Here is a 19,081-nt window from a genome sequence, read left to right on the forward strand (position 1 = left end):
TCACAAACCAAACCTTTGAAACTACCTAAAAATGAATTTATGGCAAAGTTTCTACCTTCTATCAGTTACATTTATAGTGTGAAGATTATTACAGATAATAAAATGTGTAGTTATCTGCATAGACTTTTGCAGCTTATTCTGCAAGTATCAGTGTGTTCGACTCTCAACTGGACCTTTGCAACTCTGGCCATGTATCTGAGTGCAGAGTTTTATTGTATCTCATTAAATATTTAAATTTTATTCTAGCATGGTAAAAATCACTTCTACAGTATTTCTCAAGTTTTAACAAGACATGTCCCTGGCCCCAAAGGGTTCACAGCTTAAAAGAAGCTTGTCAAGGCATGTTGGAAGACAGTAACTCAGGAAAGGAGTGTAAGGCAGAAGAGCACTGCATTAGTGAAAACAAGCAGAGAGAACCCAGTATATTCTCAAGACATTATCTGAAGGGGGGAGGGGGGGGGGGCAGAAGACATTGACTCCTGCAGGTCCTTCTATAGCAAGAGTTGGGAGGGTAGATACCAGAAGGCTTTATATGAGCCAGTATATGGTCTCCTGACTTTAGTTATGCCAAATACCTCCCGAATCTAAGAATGTTTATGAAGCCTGGTCTTAAATCGTAACAACTCCTTTTCACAAGCAGATGATGCATTGTCAGTAGTCCACACATTGGATTTTTGATAATTTATGGGAGGGACTGCAGTGGTAGACTGCATTCAGACATACAGATTCCCAGAGCACAGGCTGGACTTGCCTATACCGTGCCAAGCCTGCAGCTGACAGGGACTGAATAGTGGATTTCAGCTGCATGCCATTGCCTTGCTGGAAAAACGGGGCCACAAACACTGCAACAGTGTGAAGTAGTAATGGGACTCAATTCCGTACCGGGTCAGGGAGCTTCATGGACAGGTCCAAAGGTATAGTTTACATATGTCTTTTTAAAAATCGCAGGTATCTGTCATAGGAACTTCTTCAAAGGTGTAACTCCCATCCCAATTAGAGACAAAAACAGACCTAGGGAAGGGGAGCCCCAAAGAAATTGAGGAGTTAACCAGAAAATTGCCTCTACTAGCCTACTATCCATTATAGGAGACAGCAGAAATAAAGTTAATCTCATCTAACTTCAGACATTTACATCTGAACAGAGAAAAAGGCAGCTACAAGCATGTGAATCATCTAGCTTACTGAAGAGATCTACAGCAATATTAAATGAAAAATATTACAGACACACCTGTTTCTATTTGTTGACTATAGCAGGAGACTAAGCAGCTCAGATATAGACATCTATGTTTAAGACATATTCCATCTGTCTATATTTTAGCCATCTGTCCAAACTGTATGGATTATTTCCACTCTACATCCCACTGATGGGCCGGTTTTCTGAAGAATGGAGGGGAGAAAAGAACTGAGAAAACACCTCCATCTTGTAGAAACAGTCAACAGAAGAAGTTTGTTCTGCATTGTCAGATGTTTTCAGGTAAATTAAGAAAGTTACTATCTAAATACATGATATCCTTCCTATCTTATCTCTATTTCCACATAGCTGGAGAAATACTGTGGGGGTAGAATTTAAATAACAATTGACTGGAAAATCAGAATATGAAAAATATTCTGATTTTATAGGTGCTTACAAGAAGCCAATAACACAGGAGCAAGAGAAGCAAAACAGATGAGAAGAAATACTGAACAATGGAAATAAGTGGTTGAGAGAGAAAAATGAGTGCAAGAACTATATAAGAAAAAAGATTAGACAAAGGCTCTGTAAATGGGATGAAAGAATTGTATTAGATATACTGAGAGAAGAAGCCAGTGGAGGCATATAAAAAAAAAAAAAAAAAAAAAAAAGAGATTAGAACAGCTTCTTGTCAGGCTATTTGAATATCATATTTTAGTAGTCATCGTGAAATATTTCTCAGTTTCTCTTTTACATGTTTAAAAAAATATATAAAATAGAAATATGATCATATCTAAGCATTTAACTGAAAAAAGAATACTGATTTTTTTTCAAGTCTGTCACTTTTAAACACACAGTACAATGAAGGTGTTTGAAATTATTTACATTTGATGATTTCCTTTTTGCATGGTGACCTACTTATTTTTAAAAGCCTTGTATAATACACAAAAAGTAAAGCACAGACAAAAATCTAATACTAATATACAAAGAAATAAAGTTTACGCAACATGGCATTAAAAATATCAAAATTTTCATGGAGGAGTTAAATAGAGATACGGACCTCATCCTTTTGATATCGCAGTATAGGTTCTGATCTCATGAGATCTCATGAGATATATATGGCTATAATACTCTTTCTGACAGAACGTAAACATTCAGCTAATGCTCTTCCTTGCCTACATGTATTTATACATTACATACAGGTATTATCTGCATTCAGACATACATGAATGTTTGCTTTAATGAGCACAAACATCCATGTGTTCACAACTGGTTAAAATATGCACTTGTAATTGCCAAAAAACTTTCAGGCAGATTCAACATCTTATACTATTCCCATAGACACATGTATAATAGGAAATCCTATGTGTTTATGCAGACAGTTAAACCAATAAATAAGGTGCAGTCTCCACTAAAAGCTAATTTCTGATACAGGTACAACTGGAATATCAGGGATTAAATTAAATTTATAGGAGATCAGATAATCATTCTGATATCTACACATTGGAAACAAATTTTCATGTGGAATCTTAACATTAATTTGTACCCTGATTAGTTATCACATCACAGAGACCAAGACAGAGCAAATTTTGAAGCTGAATTACTCTGCATAGCAGTGATAACCTCTGAAATAAATGCAATGTGCTGTTACTTCAGTCTGAAGGAATACATTCTGAGCCACCCAACTGAGATTTGTTGCAAGTACGTCCCCTTGACTTTTTCATTTTTGACTCTTAGTGCTAAATTCCATACTGATTAAATCAGCATAGCATAGATCTCCTGGCTTCAATGACAGTACTTAAATTTACTGTGATAACAGTCAGCAATGTTCATAGAGAACAGTTTTGGCAAAACCAATAAATCATTCACCAACAATTTTTAGATGTATCACTTCAATAGGAGATCTTGGATTCACTGATTAACCACAGTGAAATAACAGATTCGAGTATACATACCAGAAAGAAAGAGTGAAGAAGGAAGGAAGGAAGGAAGGAAGGAAGGAAGGAAGGAAGGAAGGAAGGAAGGAAGGAAGGGGAAGATTTTGGTGCAAACAGACATCGTGGGCAGGAGAAGACCAGCAATATTTACAGAATTTATAAAAGAGAAACCCCCGTGGCTCTTAGCAGTAGATATGATACATTTAGTATAAATGCTAAATAACATGCTGGGGTTTAATCACTTTTCTTTATTGTCCATTTTTGATCCAGTGATAGATAACTAAACAACTATATGCTTCTGTCATTTCAGTCCTCACACTCACCCAAGCATAGTTTTCCATCTTAAAAACAAAAACAACCAACCAAACAAACAAAAACCCTGCTAATATTCACTTTTGTACCTTACAATTTGGGAATTGTCTTCTATGCATGCTCTCATATTTTGGATAGTAGAGTCACGATGTGTCTCGCAGAATGATAACAGCCACCCGTGGCTCTTTACTGTCATACACCACATTTTCACAGCATATTCTGCCCTTTGCTAACATAAAAGTATTCCTCACCTCTCACTCTTTAGTTCAAGAACACAGTATATACCAAGAGCATGATTCTATTCTCACATACATTTTACCATTGATACAAGCTGAATTGATGCCAGGATACACCTCTCTGACTCAGGTTTTACAAATAAGAATACTAAGTAAACTCAGCTATTTCTTAACAATTTCATAGCAAGAGTGTTTCAGAAGACTAATACCTGAAACATATATTTCAATACATTCCAATAAAAGCTGTATTTCTTAAACTTTGAATGATACATTTACATCTGTTTTTAATGAGTAGTTGAACTTCACAGCACCTCCTTGTAGAGTTGTGGACTGTGAACCAGTTACTCATGGTCATTTAAGAAGTCTATCCATTTCAGTAAGCAGTATTTGACATTCATGCCTGCCACTATTAGTGTGTGAAGTTTTCTCTTTTTCAGGTATTATTATAACTGTAAAAGATGCCAAAAGTGTATATAACCTATACATTAATGTATTAACAAATTGTTTCAAATAAACAGTTTACTCTGCACGTCCACTAAACAGCCAAAGAAGTGAATTGGTCAAAAGAATTATTTCTGTCAAATACAAAAGTGTCTTCTTTCAAAGTCATAAAGTATGTTACTCTTACCTATATGCATTTGTTCCCAATTCCAAAGCATTCCTTAACCTGAAGACAAACCTTGTCATCTTCATTCAAATTTTAGTTCACAGACACTTATAGAAAAAGACATAGGTCCTTCCTCTTTTAAAACATTAGTGAAATGCAGCTAATTTTAAGTATATATTAAGTATTATATATTATATATTATATATATAAAGTATATATAAGTATATATATTGTGTTCAAATTTCATTATTACAAGAACAAAAATTTCAGGTTGAGAAGACCTTGAGGATTTCCTTCTTTGTTATCAACTTGATCTGAGCCTTGACTAAATCTTTATCTGAGCCTTGAATCTTTAATCTGAGCCTTGACTAAATCTTTAAATTTTGAAATATACCCACTCACTTCAGGAAATCATAGGCACTCAGCCAATCTTTTCAAGCTGGAATACTGATGTCATGACATTTTGATGTCCCAAATGCTCCAGCTTCCATCTGGTTCCATGAGCTCTAAAAATCTTCATGTCAGTTTTTTATTATTAAAATATTCAAAAAGAGTGAAGATGAAAACAATCATACTAGAAAAAAAACTCAGGCCTTTCTGCCTCAGTAGTAACTGCAAGTAAATGTTAAGGAGGATTAAAACTAGGGCAAGATTCTCTCCTAAAATTCTCAAAAACTTTTGGATTTGACACTGATATTTTAGTTGCTGCAGAGCAGTGCTTACACTAAGTCAATGACTTTTCCATTTCTCATACTGCCCTGCCAGCGAGGTGGCTGTGGGTGCACAAGAGGCTGGGGCGGATAGAACCAGGACAGCTGACCCAAACTGGTCAAAGGGATATTCCATACCATGTGATGTCATGCTGAATAATTATATGGGGTGGCTGGCCAGACTGGGGGGAGTACCGCTGCTCGGAGGCAGGCTGGGCATCACTGAGTGGGTGGTGAGCAGTTGCATTGTGCATCACTTGCTTTGCATATTCTTTTATTATTATTATTATTATTATTAAGCATTCCTCTTCTGTCCTATTAAACTGTCTTTATTTCTACTCATGAGCTTTTGCCCTTTTTTTTGGGGGGGGGGATTCTCTCCCCCTTTCCCACTGAGGGTGGTGTGTGTGTGAGTGATCCACTGTGTGGTGCTTCACTGCCTGTTGTAGGTTAAGCTACAACACTGTAGTATCATAGGCTCACAACCTGTCCTTTTTTTCACCTCAGGATGAAGTTTCCTGCCTAGTCATAGACAAAAGAATGGTCTTTCCATTAAAACACTGGATATAAGAAAAACACCGTTCTTAGACACGCAGCATATTTATTTTATTATTTTTTTAATGGATGTATTTGTATCAAAGAAACATGTAGAAGAGTACTATGGTCAGACTCTAATTCCCATTCTGTAGCATGGAGTTCAGAAACCTGAGATAGGATAAAGGTTTTCCTTACAGTAAGATTCTTGGGAAGAGAAATCTGCCTTAGAAAGTCCAGTATAGTCACCATGCTGAGTGAGGAACGACCTAAAGCCTCAGAAAACAATGGATATTGCTGCAAAGGATCAGACTAAAAAACTCCCAAAAATCAGTTTGTCTACCCCATTCATTTCAAGCTATCACTTGCTGATGCTCTGGATACACAGTTAAGAATCCACTCCTCAAGACCAGGTCCTGAAGACTTTCTTTTAGGAAATGGTTAGGCCATACTTTGTAAATTGCAGTAATGACAGTAACAGTGCCAGAAGACTTGGCTTCCACTCACTGGAACCAAGGGCATGGAACAACATTTAGGCACAATAAGACACCTAGATTATGGTCCTACTTTAGAACATTATTTCTGTATTTCATGCTGAATAGACATTGGGAACTGAGTCTTCCCGAAACAGGCATGAGAGGAATAATAAAAATTGAAGACACCCTAACCAAATGCTACTATCCTTTTTTGCTGGCTTAAAAATTATGAGAATTAAAAACTACATGATTCAAACTCTTCAAAAAGGAAGTTGGACACAAGTCTTCCACTAACCACTTGAGCTCTTTGTTAAAAGAAATTTTGTAATGTTATTTTGACTAACATTTTAAGATGAAAAGATCACAGCTGAACTTGGTACGGAACAAACAGCATATTTTGTGTTTTACACAGTGAACCTACACTAACAACAGAAAGCTAAGCTCTAGACAGGATTATCAGTCCCTCATTTACACAAATGCAAGAAAAAATGCAACACAAGACACCATCTTTTAACTCTGTCCATTGTGATTAGTGATCTCAATGACACACAAAGTACATAAAATCACACTTCTCCAAAATACATAAGCAAAATGAAGGACATTAAAGATGGATTCAGCATTAACTCTGAATTTCTTACTTTTTAGTGGTGTGAGCCAAAACAACACAGGGTTTTTGTATTTACCACAGTTCAATTTGATTAATGACTAGGCAATATCCTAGAGTAGATTAATAACATCAGAGATGAAAGGGCATTTGTAAAATATTTGTCCTCCTCCTAGTATAAAGAGGATTTCAGTACATTTAGATAATTAACATGAAAAGAGTGGCCTTGTTTTTATTTTGTTCTTTGCATAAATATTCTCCAATTAATTTGGCAAAGCTTATGATATAGTCTACATGTAGAGAGTGAAATGAGTTTCTCCTAGTTTTACAGTCATATAACACAACAACTCACTAGAATCTCACCACAAGTGTACATGCAAACATGGACAAGTTACAAGTTTGTTTTAAAATGACAACCATTATATATGAAAGACATAAAGCACTGAAAACATAGACTTCATAGACTGAAAGACAAGAAAAAATACTCTAATCACCTAGCCAAAGAACACCAACTCATCTAACGGTGTTACTGGTAAAACAGATACTACCAGCTATCCATGAAATATGCAACTGAGGAAGCACAAATTCAGGAAAGATGCCATAGAATGACATCTGGTCAAAATTAAGAGCTGTAAATATTTATGTGCAATTACAACTTAAAAGCAAAATCAGTGAAATAGAAGGCTTTCCGATAGAGGAAAAGCTTTATGTTATAGTCATAATAGAAGTGGAAAAAGCTACTGGAAGATAATTTAATTTAAAAAAAAAAAAAAAGGTAACAGTTGTTTGTTGTAAACTGTCCTAGAAAGACAGATTAAGCCAGTCCCATAAGGAATTTTGCTCTCTAATTCTATAAATTACAGTGGGAAAAAAACTCTGAGTGAAGAGGGCTGTACATCAGAATGGTTAGTACTAAAGGAACCCTTGGCTACAAGAAGGCATGCACCAAAGGATGCAGATCATGACTGGGATATCAGACTGGCATGCAGTTTTGAAAATTAAAAAAGGCAAGAAAATGTGTTAAAATAGGATAAATGTGTTAAAATAGGATAATCCTAGATTTTAGACTACCCAGTTAGAAACAAATCTAATCTCTAAATGCCAAACCTTAAAAGATATAATTTCGCAGAATAAAGGGTAGTTTTTGAAACAGCACATACTTGGGAAGAGAGTATTCCAAGAAACGACTATTACCTTGGAAGACATGATATCCTTAAATCAGCTAGCTCAGCTGATAACTCAGCTGATAAGCTACAGCTCCATATTAAAGCACAGTTTAGACATGCCTTTGGACTTCAATCATAATAAGTTGAAAGAAGTCAAGGATTAACAATATCTAAACTGATATGTAAAGTGATCATAAAATAAACTTATTTTTTAAATTTATCTTTAATTAAATTTATCTAGGAAGAAATATGAAGTAAAATCAAACATAATGACACAAACATTTGGACAGAGGTAATCAATAAAATGTATTTTAGTTGAGAAAAAAAAAACACCCAAGTCATAAAACTAAAGGCAGTTGGGTCCTTAGATGGGGCATTCATGTTGCTCTCAAACCCAAGAATACTTCCACTGATAAATGCACATGTGGGAGAGAGAAAGGAGAGGAGAAAAACAAGGAAAGTAAGTTACAAACCAGTGCAGTGAAATGAAAGGAATTCAAATACTACTTGAGGTAAATGGCAAACTGCAAAAATCTACAAAGGCAGATTTCATGCAATGAGGAAAATGATCATAAGTTACGATAGTGAAGAAGTCAGAAGGAAAACTGGACAGAAAAGGTAACTGCTGAAAATGTGAAAAAAAAAAAAAAGCAACAAATCAAAAGAAACCCCTTAAGTATATCAAAAGCAAGAAGTTTATAAGAGTCACTAGGTCTCCTGGGAATTTCAGAGAATAAAGACAGCAGTTAAGGAAGAGAAGGATGTTGCTAGGAAGATAGTAGATTTATTTGCATCAGTCTTCTCAATAGAGGATGCTAGGGAGATACCTACTCTTTGGTAATAAAAATGAGGTACTATCAGATGAAGAGGTACTGGAACAAATCAATCATTTAAAAAGCAGGAAGCTACCAGGACCAAAAATTCTGAATAAGAGCTATGAAAACCCTAATTAAAAAACAACTCCTGTACTGAAAGGCTAGAAAGTAGCAAATGTTTCACATATATTGTGAAAAGGCTTTAGGACGATTCAGGGAATCAAAGATTCATAAATCTTACATCTGTAACTGGCAAATTAAAAATAAGAAAATAAGACTTGGAAGATCATGAGATGATAGGTCTTTGCAAAGGAAGATGTCTTACTCATCTGTTAGGATGTTTTCAACACATCAGTAAAATACTGTACAGGTCAAAGGAAAACCAATAGAAATCATTTATTTAAACTTTCTAAAGGCCTTGGCAAACTGTTTCACAAGAGTGATAAAAAGAAGAGACACAGACAGCTAACTGAAGATCTCTGTTCATTGTAGCAGATTATCAGAAGAAAGAAGCAAGAAATTAAAATGAATCAAGAATAAGACACAGCATGACCACGAAAAACGATGTTATACAAATCAGTGCTGCTGTCTGATCTGAACTACCATTTGCAGTACTGGTTTCTACATCTCAGAAGGGTATCAGAAAACTAGAGGGAGCTAGAGAAAAGTGACAAAAGTGATGGAAGTTCTCAGAAAACAACAACAACAACATTGTTTTGTGGAAATAGGTCAGAATAACTGGAATTGATTTAGAGGAAAATAAAAAGAGGCATGAGAAAAATACATGAAATAATTACTAGAAGTAAACCAGAATTTCATTTCTGCCTTCCTTAACATGGTTATATGCAATTAAACTTCAAGACAGCAAATTTAACAGAAGTGATGCACATCAGTTTTCCCGTAGTTTGTTTTTGCTGTAGAGCTTGTTCTTTGAAAACACTGAGATAAAAATAAATAAATAAATAAATAAATAAAATAAGACTTAAAAGAACTGAATGTTTATGTGAATAAGAATGCATTGATTTAAACTAGTTAAGAGTATTGCAGGTAAACTGAAATTTATTTGGAGACTTAAATATATCTGTAATTACTGTAGACTAGCAGTAGACTGGTCTATTATAGACTTTATGAAGCCAAATCCTCAAAAATATCCCTGTGCTGGGTTTTCTGCACTTCCCTTGGAAGTGTTCAGGGGTCACTGTCTGAGGCATGGATGCTGCACAAGCCTCAGATGTACTTCAGACCCCTTTGGTCCATGCTCCTATTGTCAGTATTTCATGAATTTAACTGTTTCTAGCCCAGTAACTGGGAGTGAATCATAATATCAAAATATTTAAACTAGCAGAATTTCAAAGTTTTTGTAAAAATCTTCACGGAGGAAGCCATATAAAGAATGAAAATACTGAAGCAAGCAAAAAATAGTTGACATTTTCAACTTAAAAATTGTCAGTCAAACAAAGGTTTGTTTGAAATTTGGAAGGGGACATTATTTTCTCATTAAAAATCAGTTTTTCAAAGGAAAACCAATACCTTCTCTGTTTTTTTTTTACAATTTTTAAATAGAAGCATTTAACCACCCCTACCCATCAGTTATGCTGTATATTCTTGAGCACCATCTACTGGTGCTGCATTATTAATTAACTATTTATGAAAATATAAAGCACTTTAATAAAATTCCAATCTCATTGTAATTCTCTTGCTCTTAAAAAGAAATTTAAAATTGATAAGACAGAATATAACCTAATGGCCTTCCACATCTGAGCAAAGTAAGATGTGGGGAACAGATCTGTGCCCCGATCACACATCGGTGAGCTAAGAGGCTTCATAAATATAGCACTTGACTCTTACCTGTTACTTGACTCTATAGCCACACTTGTTTCCATTTTTGTGCATAATAAGATGACATCTAAGTCCGTAACTGTCTACATCTAGCTGTAGTCAATTAAGCATATGATAATAATATGATAATAGAGAATGATAATAGAGAATTAAACTACAAAATTAAGGGAATTAAGATAAATTATTTGTTGAAAAGCCTTCAGTGAGTTCAATGTTGGAGATAAACTATCTTTTATTTGCTCATAGAACTGCAGGTTGCAAGAGTGACCTTGACTTGGAAAGATTTCCCCTCAAGCTAACAGGTGGTTTAAGTCAGAGAACAGTCCATTTTTCAAAGCCACTTGCTTTAAGCTGTGGCTTCCCTTATAAAATTTGCATCAAAAATCTCAATGAATTATAATTCCAGTTATAATTTTGTTGAATTTTGTGCTATGTTCTCTAAAACCTGGACTGAAATCACTTAGTTACTGTGACTGAGGTACCAAAGATCTTAAACTGCTACTGTGGGTGGGAAGAAAGAGAGAAAGAGAGAAAGAGAGAAAGAGAGAGAAAGAGAGAGAAAGAGAGAGAGAAAGAGAGAGAGAAAGAGAGAAAGAGAGAAAGAGAGAAAGAAAAAGAAAGAAAGAAAAGAAAGAAAGAAAGAAAGAAAGAAAGAAAGAAAGAAAGAAAGAAAGAAAGGAAGAAAGGAAGGAAGGAAGGAAAAGAAAGACAGGAAGGGAGGAAGGGAGGAAGGGAGGAAGGGAGGAAGGGAGGAAGGAAGGAAGAAAGGAAAGAAAGAAAGAAAGAAAGAAAGAAAGAAAGAAAGAAAGAAAGAAGGAAGGAAAGAAAGAGGAAAAAGCAACTAAACAAACCCTTTAATTTATTCCATCCAGCATATTACATTTGGTAAGCAGCATTTTTTTCCCACCAATACAGAGATTACTTAGAAATATTACTCTCCACCCTCGTTCCTAGTTTGGATTGAGCCCAACCCTTCTGAAACAATCACATCCAGTCTAGAAAGCAACACTATAAATTTAGTGTTCACTATGTTGTGCCTATCCCCACCACACTACTACCGAGTGACATAACACTTATTTTAGTGTCTTGATACTTTCTTTGTAGTACAGATGGCACCACATGTGCCATGCAGTTCTGACAGTACTGCTGTGAAATAGCATGGGATTGCATTAATACCTAATTTCTAGGTTTTAACAGAGATACAGAACCTGGATCTGCTCAATATTTCTGGATGATGTGTATATATTCACTCTACATCTGCCCTATGCTAAATGTACATATAAAACAGCACCTTTCCAAACACAAATTAGCTGCATGTCCAGTTTAAACAAATATAGTGTCATTTCTATTTATTTATATTTTATGGACATACACTGACTTTTACTTGTAGTGTAACAATATTCCAGATTTTTGATATTTCAAATGCAGCTGCATGACACCTGGCAAAAAAACTCTTTCTGAAGTTGGCCTCAGTTCAAGGAGGCAGGCACATACAGGTGGACCATCAATATTTCAGTATTTCACAAATGGTATCGCTTATTTTAGAATTAGCTCCAGCAATTAAAAACTACACTGTTCAGGTCTCATGGCAACAAATCTTGAAAAGAAATCTGCAGAGTGCTCTGTGCCTCCATCTCTCTGTTCTTCAGCTCACAGAGTTAACTTAAGTATGACTTGTGCAACTCCCAGCCTTTTCCTTGTTTGCAGACGAGGCCAGCCCTTCCAAATTCCTCTCCAGCATTGCCATGTCTTCACAAAAATGAAAGTGGAAGTTAATCACAGGGTTGGGGTACCCAATAAGTTGTTTAAGACAATAGTTTACCATACACCGTGTATTAATTTTCATTTCCATTTGCAAATAAAAAAATCTACAAGTTGTCAGTGCTGTAGGAAATGGGTGAAAGAGTTCACTCAGGGTGGCTTCTCCCTATGACTTACCCTCATGTTCTTCTTTTACAATGAAGGGAGTAAAAACGTATTTAAATACTGCCTTGTATGTACACCTTTGATTTGTTCTGCTCATACCAACTTGTCAATGAACTGAACTACTTTTGAAATATTTCAAGCAACACAATGATCATCCAGAGATCATACAGAGTAACACTGAACATGAGAGAGTATGATCATCTCTGAGCCATAAATGGTTCAGTTTTCATTGCACTGTATTTGCTGGGCACAGATCATGCACATTTCTCAGTTTCCTTGTACTGAGTAGATATTTTTTTTGTTTGTTTTATTTTGACAACAGGGACATGAACTCTTAATGTTTGTAAAAACTAGCAAGGATGTGGTTTACAGCTTGTACCTATGGAAAACACAGTAAAAAGGTATAACCGTTCTTTCATTTACTTTGGCCAGAAGTGGTTTGTGACCAGCAATACCTCTGATCAGAATTTGTGCAGCGTGTAATTGTGATCATAAAAGCTCCGTATTACTGGAATTCAAACCTTTACGGGGCTGAGGGGGCAGAAAACTCTCGGCTTTGAGGAACGGATGGCTTGGACGCTGCCCAGAAGTTCAAACTCTCGTTTCTTCGGGGTGGGAGGGAGGGGGCCTCCAAACCCAGGCGTGCAGCGGTGTTTCTCCTAAACTTTGGGAGGGCGGGCTTGTCGCAGGGAGCCGGCCACACCGCCTCGGCAGGGCTTCGTTCTCCCTGTCGAGTTGCAGCGGCGGGAGCAGGCAGCCGCCAGGCCGCGGTCTGCTCGCTGACTGACAGCAGCATTTATTAAAATGTCATCCCCTAATTTCCACACCGGATATCTGCTGTCACGAGCGCTGCCCCGACCCCTCGGAGAGCCCGACTCGCCGTGGCGAGCGGGAGAGACGCAGCCGAAGGGGAGGGGGGGAAAAATGCATATTCAAACCTCCTCGGCTACACCCAAATAATCGGGGGCAGGGAGGGTGGGGTGGCATTCACAGCGGAAAGGCACCTTCCGCGGAGCTCCCCCTTCTTCCGCTCCCAACAGACCCCCCTTGCCGCTACCGATGCCCTCCAGCCACTGCCTCCTCACAAACTCCGCTGGCAGCCCCCCGGGGGGGGGGGGGGGGGGGGGGGGGGAGCAGCGCCTCTCCCGCGACGGGGACCCCGACCAGGTCCCCCCCTTGCTGCAGGGTCCCCCGGGTCCCCCCCCGCCGCCCCTTGCCCTGCCCTCGCCCCCGCTGGACGGCGGCGGCCGGGGGAAGGACCGCGACCCCGCCGCAGCCTCCTCCTCCTCTCTCCGTCAGGGAACAAATACGGCGTTAATTGCAGCCTCGCTGAGAAAATTGCCATTGTTCCAGTCAAAGGCGGGCGGCACTTTGAAAGGGTTTTTCCTCGGGAGCGCCGTGGCGGTTAATCTGCAGCGCGGAGCCAAAGTGACAGCTCTCGGGGCTGCGACGGAGGGGGGAGGTTGGGGCCGGGGGGAGAGGGGGGGAGGGGGGATGCTTTTGAAGAAAAAACAAGAGGAAGGAGATCAAGTGCGGTCTTCCCGCCCCTCCACACTCCTGCCATCCTTTCCCTGTTTCCCCAGCGGCGTCAGCCGAGGCCCCCAAAAAATCCCTCCCCGGCGCAGTCAGCGCCGCTCCCGGGACGCGCTGGGTGCCGAGCGGCCCTGACGTGCCAGACGCCGGGGGCCGGGAGGGGCGCCTGGCACACTCACACACACACACTCACACACACTCACACCCGTGCGCACCCGCGCGGAGCGGTGCGCAGGGGCGCGCGCACGCCGCCGCCCCGGGAGAGCGAGGCGGGGGGGGACGGGGGTGTTGCGCGCACGGGTACGCGCACACAGCCGGCGGCCCCCACGGAGGCTGGCTGCCTGGCTGGCTCGCACACACAGACACACGCGCGCGCGCACACGCGCGCACACGCAGCGGCAGAGCCGCGCTCCCGCTCCCTCCGCGCTCCCCTGCGCGGCCGGCGTTCGCACCGCTCGCTTCCCGACATCGGCAGCCGAGGAACCTCCCCCCCCCGCCGCTGTCCGGCCTTTAGTGCCCGAGGGGGGAGGAGGAGGAGGGAGGCAAGAGGAATAAGTCCACCAGTACCAACAACAACAACAAAACCCACCAACAAATCCGCACTAGCGCCTGAGTCCTCCTCCTCTCAGACCGTCGCCTGCCTGGCATCGCCGCTCATCGGGCTGCTGTGCTGAGACTTTGTTTCAAGTAAAAAAAAAAAAAAAGAAAAAAAGAAAAAAAGAAAAAAAAATGCATCGCTTGCTCAGCCACTTCCATTTTTCCCCCCCTGCAGTCTCGCTGGTTTGAGGTTGTGGTGTGGTTTTTTTTTTTTTTTTTTTTTTTCCTTCATGTGGTTGGATTTGGTGGATCCGGAGCCAAAGCTGCTTTTTTCCCTCGGTGGGGTGTGCGTGTGGCGTGCGGGGGTTTTCTCGCCGCGTTTTTTATCTTCTGCTGCTTTTTTTTAATCTTGGTTTTGAACCTGAGCCGGGGAAAATGGGAAACGGTGCTTCCGACAGAAGGGGAATCTCTCCATCACTGTTGTTGGGACGTGTGCCTGTGGTGCTAGTCTTTTAGAGAAATAGCCTGACAGCTTTCGGAGTGGAAGGTAAGGGTGCCCGGGGCATTTCCATTTCCCATTTCCAGGGATTACGACTGGAGAGCTTTTAGTTTGGGATTCCGGGGAGGAGGCGGCGGAGGAGGGGGACAGGCTGTTGCTGAAGGATAGAGAGAGACAGCACATACAAAATGATCTCTGCATTTACTTCAGCGCTGCAGTTTAAAAGTTAGAGAAGTCCGTTTGGCGACAGGTCTGCTTCCCCGAGAGTAATTTCCAGCGAGACGAAGAAAACCTGAGGTTTGTGCACGATTGGGGTAATTTTATTGGGGGGTGGGGTGGGGGGGAGATGTTAGGTTAATAGGAAGTTAAAATAAGAGGAGTCAGTGGGTCTTCTGCTGGGGAAAAAATAAGTGGAGTGATGGCGCCGTCTATGTTCGGCTAAACTACAGTGTCACCTAGAAAATCAGTTTGGGGAATATCCAAACTAAACGCCCGTTTGCTTTTCAGCAGAAAAGGGTTCCCCCCCCCTTCCCAAACGGGCAACCTTAAGCCTCTGTGGCCGTCCTTTAACTCCATCCTCCATGGAAAAGGAAGGTTTTATTTAATCTGGGTGCCTAATCCTTTCGGCGGGCAGCTTCCCTCTTGTATTTAGCACTATTGCAAACTAAATGAAATGCTGCCGGCACATTCGATTCGAATGTGTGTGCGTGTGTAATACACCGAGGGAGAGGGAGATTAAGACAAAATTGCATATCAGTAGCTTTGTATGAACAAACACATAACTAAAATGAGGGCTATCTGATTACGTTTCTTCACAGAAAACAGCCTAGCACTGCAGACGTCTTTATTTTTCTAATTTCATAGAGGATAAAAAGCAACTAAGGCCCCTTTTTGCTTTCCAGATTATAAAATTAATCTTTTTTCATGGGTGGAATTCCTAATTTAGACACTTATTGTCACATTGGCTTTCAACGCCTACACCATCCTGAATAACACTGCGCAGAACTGCAATGCCTGCAAAGTGCTTCAGAAAAGGGGAAATTGTTTCCAGAATTCCCTGTAAGTTTCTAATTTTTTAAACCTTAAATGCTGTACTGACCCTATTTGGAGAAGGAGGACCATGTTATTCATTGAGATGGATGCTCAGAAAGAGAAAATCTGACCATGTGGATAGAACTGGCAGCAGCTCTGCTTTTTTTTTTTTTTTTTTTTTTTTTAACCGCAGCTATAAAGAGGGTTAGAGTTGGTGCTGCTTTGCCCATTTCAAGATTCAGAGTTTGAATTGTAATCTAGGAGATACGAAAATCTCTTCAAGGGAGCTTAATCTGGTGATTTGCTGTGTGTTACGCAATGGGAGACAGAAGATGCCTTGCTGTTTGGTGAGGAGATGAAAAGCTAGGCAAAGACACATATCAAAACTCAGTAACAGTGTCTGTGTGTGTATGTCTGCCTCTGCTTACAGAGCAACAGTGGAAGAGACTAAAATCCAGAGAGTTTTGAAATTAGCTTGGCATCACGTCTGCCTACTTGCCTTTGAAAGCAGAAGGTGAAAAGCTACTTACTTATTTGTAAGGGATAACTCAAAGGTTAATGCTGAAAATGTTCAGTTTGATTTTTTTTGGATAACATTACAGAGGTAAATATAACTAATGTTCACTTTATTAACCTAGGCCACTGTTAAGAAAACAGAGCTCTAGAGGAGGCTGTAGCGGTTGACAGGTGCAGTAAAACAGCTTTATTTGGTGATACTAGCAGAGAAAATGTAATATATCATCATTCAAGCACACATCTGCAAAGCCCAGGAGCTAATCAGACAGTACAAGATATTCAGAGTAAGAGGGCAAGTAAGAGACCCAGTGCAGTGCAATAGGTGCAGAGGTCCTACTATAGCACTGCAAGCTATATAGAGCTAATGGTTGTAGACACTAATATAGTGGTCCATTTCATATATCCTAAGAGGCTGTAGCACATTTGAATTACTATTTTAAAATGCTGGCACTTAGTGGTGGTGTCAGACCACCACTAGTTTCATCTGTCTGTCTTTGTTTCTTTCTCTGATACTCTCAACATTTTATTAATATATTAATCTTAGTATTTCCTTCCTGGGATTTATTTTTATAAAGACCTCTGTATGCCAGGTGGCCACTGCGAATGCATGTAGACATATGGAAGATAATATTCCATCTGTAACAAATACTATTTGGGCTTTTAAAAATTATGGCTGTAATTCTTCACAGTTACTTCCCAGACTTAATAGAAAAATAATACATAACAGCAGATGCTACCGGCTTTCTTGATCTATTCTGGTGAAATTCTCCATGTGCACGTTGTATGTGCACAGATATGAATATAGCAAGCTACTTATTTGCTTTTTGAATAAATAAATAAATTGTCCTGCTCTTAGTCTGTAGGGTAAGGCGTCTAAATTTTTACCTAAGTTGAGCAGTTCTAGTCCACGCCATGATGACTACAGCCTAGACAGGAGAGGACATTCCTATTAATAATCTAATAGATATATATTTTTTTTAATTTGGGTGTAGAAGATTGGGCTGTCGCGATGGCCACGCGATGGCGCTGTTCACACAGCAGCAAAGCGTTCCCTTGTGTTATAAAATAAAAATTACCTGCCCTTCTTTCTGAAAGGGGCTCTAACTGCAAGCTTGGAAACAGCTGGCTCGAATATTGGAAGGAGTTTGGTTTTCAATGCGTGAAGAATTCTACTTGCATTTTCATTTCATTTCGTCTCCTGCAGGCCAAATGACATAGGATGAAGGCTGTTCGTAATTTGCTGATTTATATATTTTCCACCTATCTACTGGTTATGTTTGGATTTAATGCTGCCCAAGACTTCTGGTGTTCCACGCTGGTGAAGGGGGTCATTTATGGATCGTATTCTGTAAGTGAAATGTTTCCTAAAAACTTCACAAACTGCACTTGGACACTGGAAAATCCAGATCCGACCAAATATAGTATTTACCTGAAATTTTCCAAAAAGGACTTCAGCTGCTCCAACTTTTCCCTCTTGGCTTATCAGTTTGATCATTTTTCCCATGAAAAAATAAAGGATCTTTTAAAAAATAACCACTCTATAATGCAGCTCTGCGATTCCAAGAATGCTTTTGTATTTCTGCAGTATGATAAGAATTTTATTCAGATACGCCGCGTCTATCCTATCGATTTCCTAGGATTACACAAAAAAGAAGAAGACCAAAAATCCTTCTTTGAGTTTTTGGTGTTGAACAAGGTGAGCCCGAGCCAGTTTGGGTGCCATGTGTTATGCACTTGGTTGGAGAGCTGCTTGAAATCCGAGAATGGGAGAACCGAGTCCTGTGGGATCATGTATACAAAATGCACCTGCCCTCAGCATTTGGGAGAATGGGGAATAGATGACCAGTCCCTGGTGTTGCTCAATAATGTGGTGCTGCCCCTCAATGAGCAGACAGAGGGCTGCTTGACCCAGGAGCTGCAAACCACCCAGGTCTGCAACCTCACCAGAGAAGCCAAACGGCCTCCAAAAGAAGGTAGGTGCTTCTTGGGGGGGGTGTTGGGGGGGGGGGGGGCGAGGTGCGGGGGGGCTGAATCCCACACTGGTGTGTAGGTCCTGTTGCCGTCTCTCTTTGATACTCACATTCATTTGACTTGCTCTTCACTGCGGCTTGCCTCCAGACAAGGTGAAAGGGCTGGAAATGATGTACACGCCCTCTGGGCAAGGAGGGATGCATTCTCATTTCTAAACTGGTCTAGCCTTCAGCATCATGTTCTGCTGAGCAGTACAGAAACTCCTCGTATGTAGATTCCCTCTGTTTTCAGCCCTCACTTACAGTAATGCCCACAAGTGATGAGCCAGGAATCACTCACCATCTCTTTACTGCTGCACTCAACTACAAAATCTTGATGAGATCCCTTGACTTTGCAAGGAAAATGTTTCCAAAGGCATGTGGGCATCCTGAGTAGAACACCCAGAGATTTGTCATGGTCAGGACACCTGGTCCCAACTGTGACAGACTTAAAAACAATCTATAAAACAAATGTGGCTCTCCAGGGCAAGCCCTCTGCCCGTGATGCCTAGAGATACAAACCACCATGCACAGTCAGCACATGCCTCTTTGACTTGACAGACCTGCAGGCTGCTGCTGTGCCCCTTTCCCAGGAGGTGTCAACTTCAGGAGATGAAGGCTT

General features: G+C 40.1%; 1 protein-coding gene and 1 long non-coding RNA gene across 2 annotated transcripts in view; one reads left to right on the forward strand and one right to left on the reverse strand.

Annotated features, from left to right (window-relative positions):
• LOC118246163 (uncharacterized) overlaps positions 1-14,533 on the reverse strand; it is a 65,522-nt gene extending 50,989 nt beyond the window's left edge. The window contains exon 1 of the long non-coding RNA XR_004778091.2: positions 14,456-14,533. This is a non-coding gene — a long non-coding RNA (uncharacterized LOC118246163). The remainder of the gene's footprint in view (positions 1-14,455) is intronic.
• A 292-nt stretch (positions 14,534-14,825) lies between these two features.
• Positions 14,826-19,081, forward strand: part of ADGRB3 (adhesion G protein-coupled receptor B3) — a 461,748-nt gene continuing 457,492 nt past the window's right edge. Inside the window, exons 1-2 of the mRNA XM_035543018.1 lie at positions 14,826-14,950; positions 17,655-18,423. Coding sequence (XP_035398911.1) covers positions 17,670-18,423 — 754 coding nt within the window. The 5' untranslated portion in view covers positions 14,826-14,950; positions 17,655-17,669. The remainder of the gene's footprint in view (positions 14,951-17,654; positions 18,424-19,081) is intronic.

Source organism: Cygnus atratus, chromosome 3 (genome assembly GCF_013377495.2).
Source record: "Cygnus atratus isolate AKBS03 ecotype Queensland, Australia chromosome 3, CAtr_DNAZoo_HiC_assembly, whole genome shotgun sequence".
Lineage (NCBI taxonomy): Eukaryota > Metazoa > Chordata > Aves > Anseriformes > Anatidae > Cygnus > Cygnus atratus.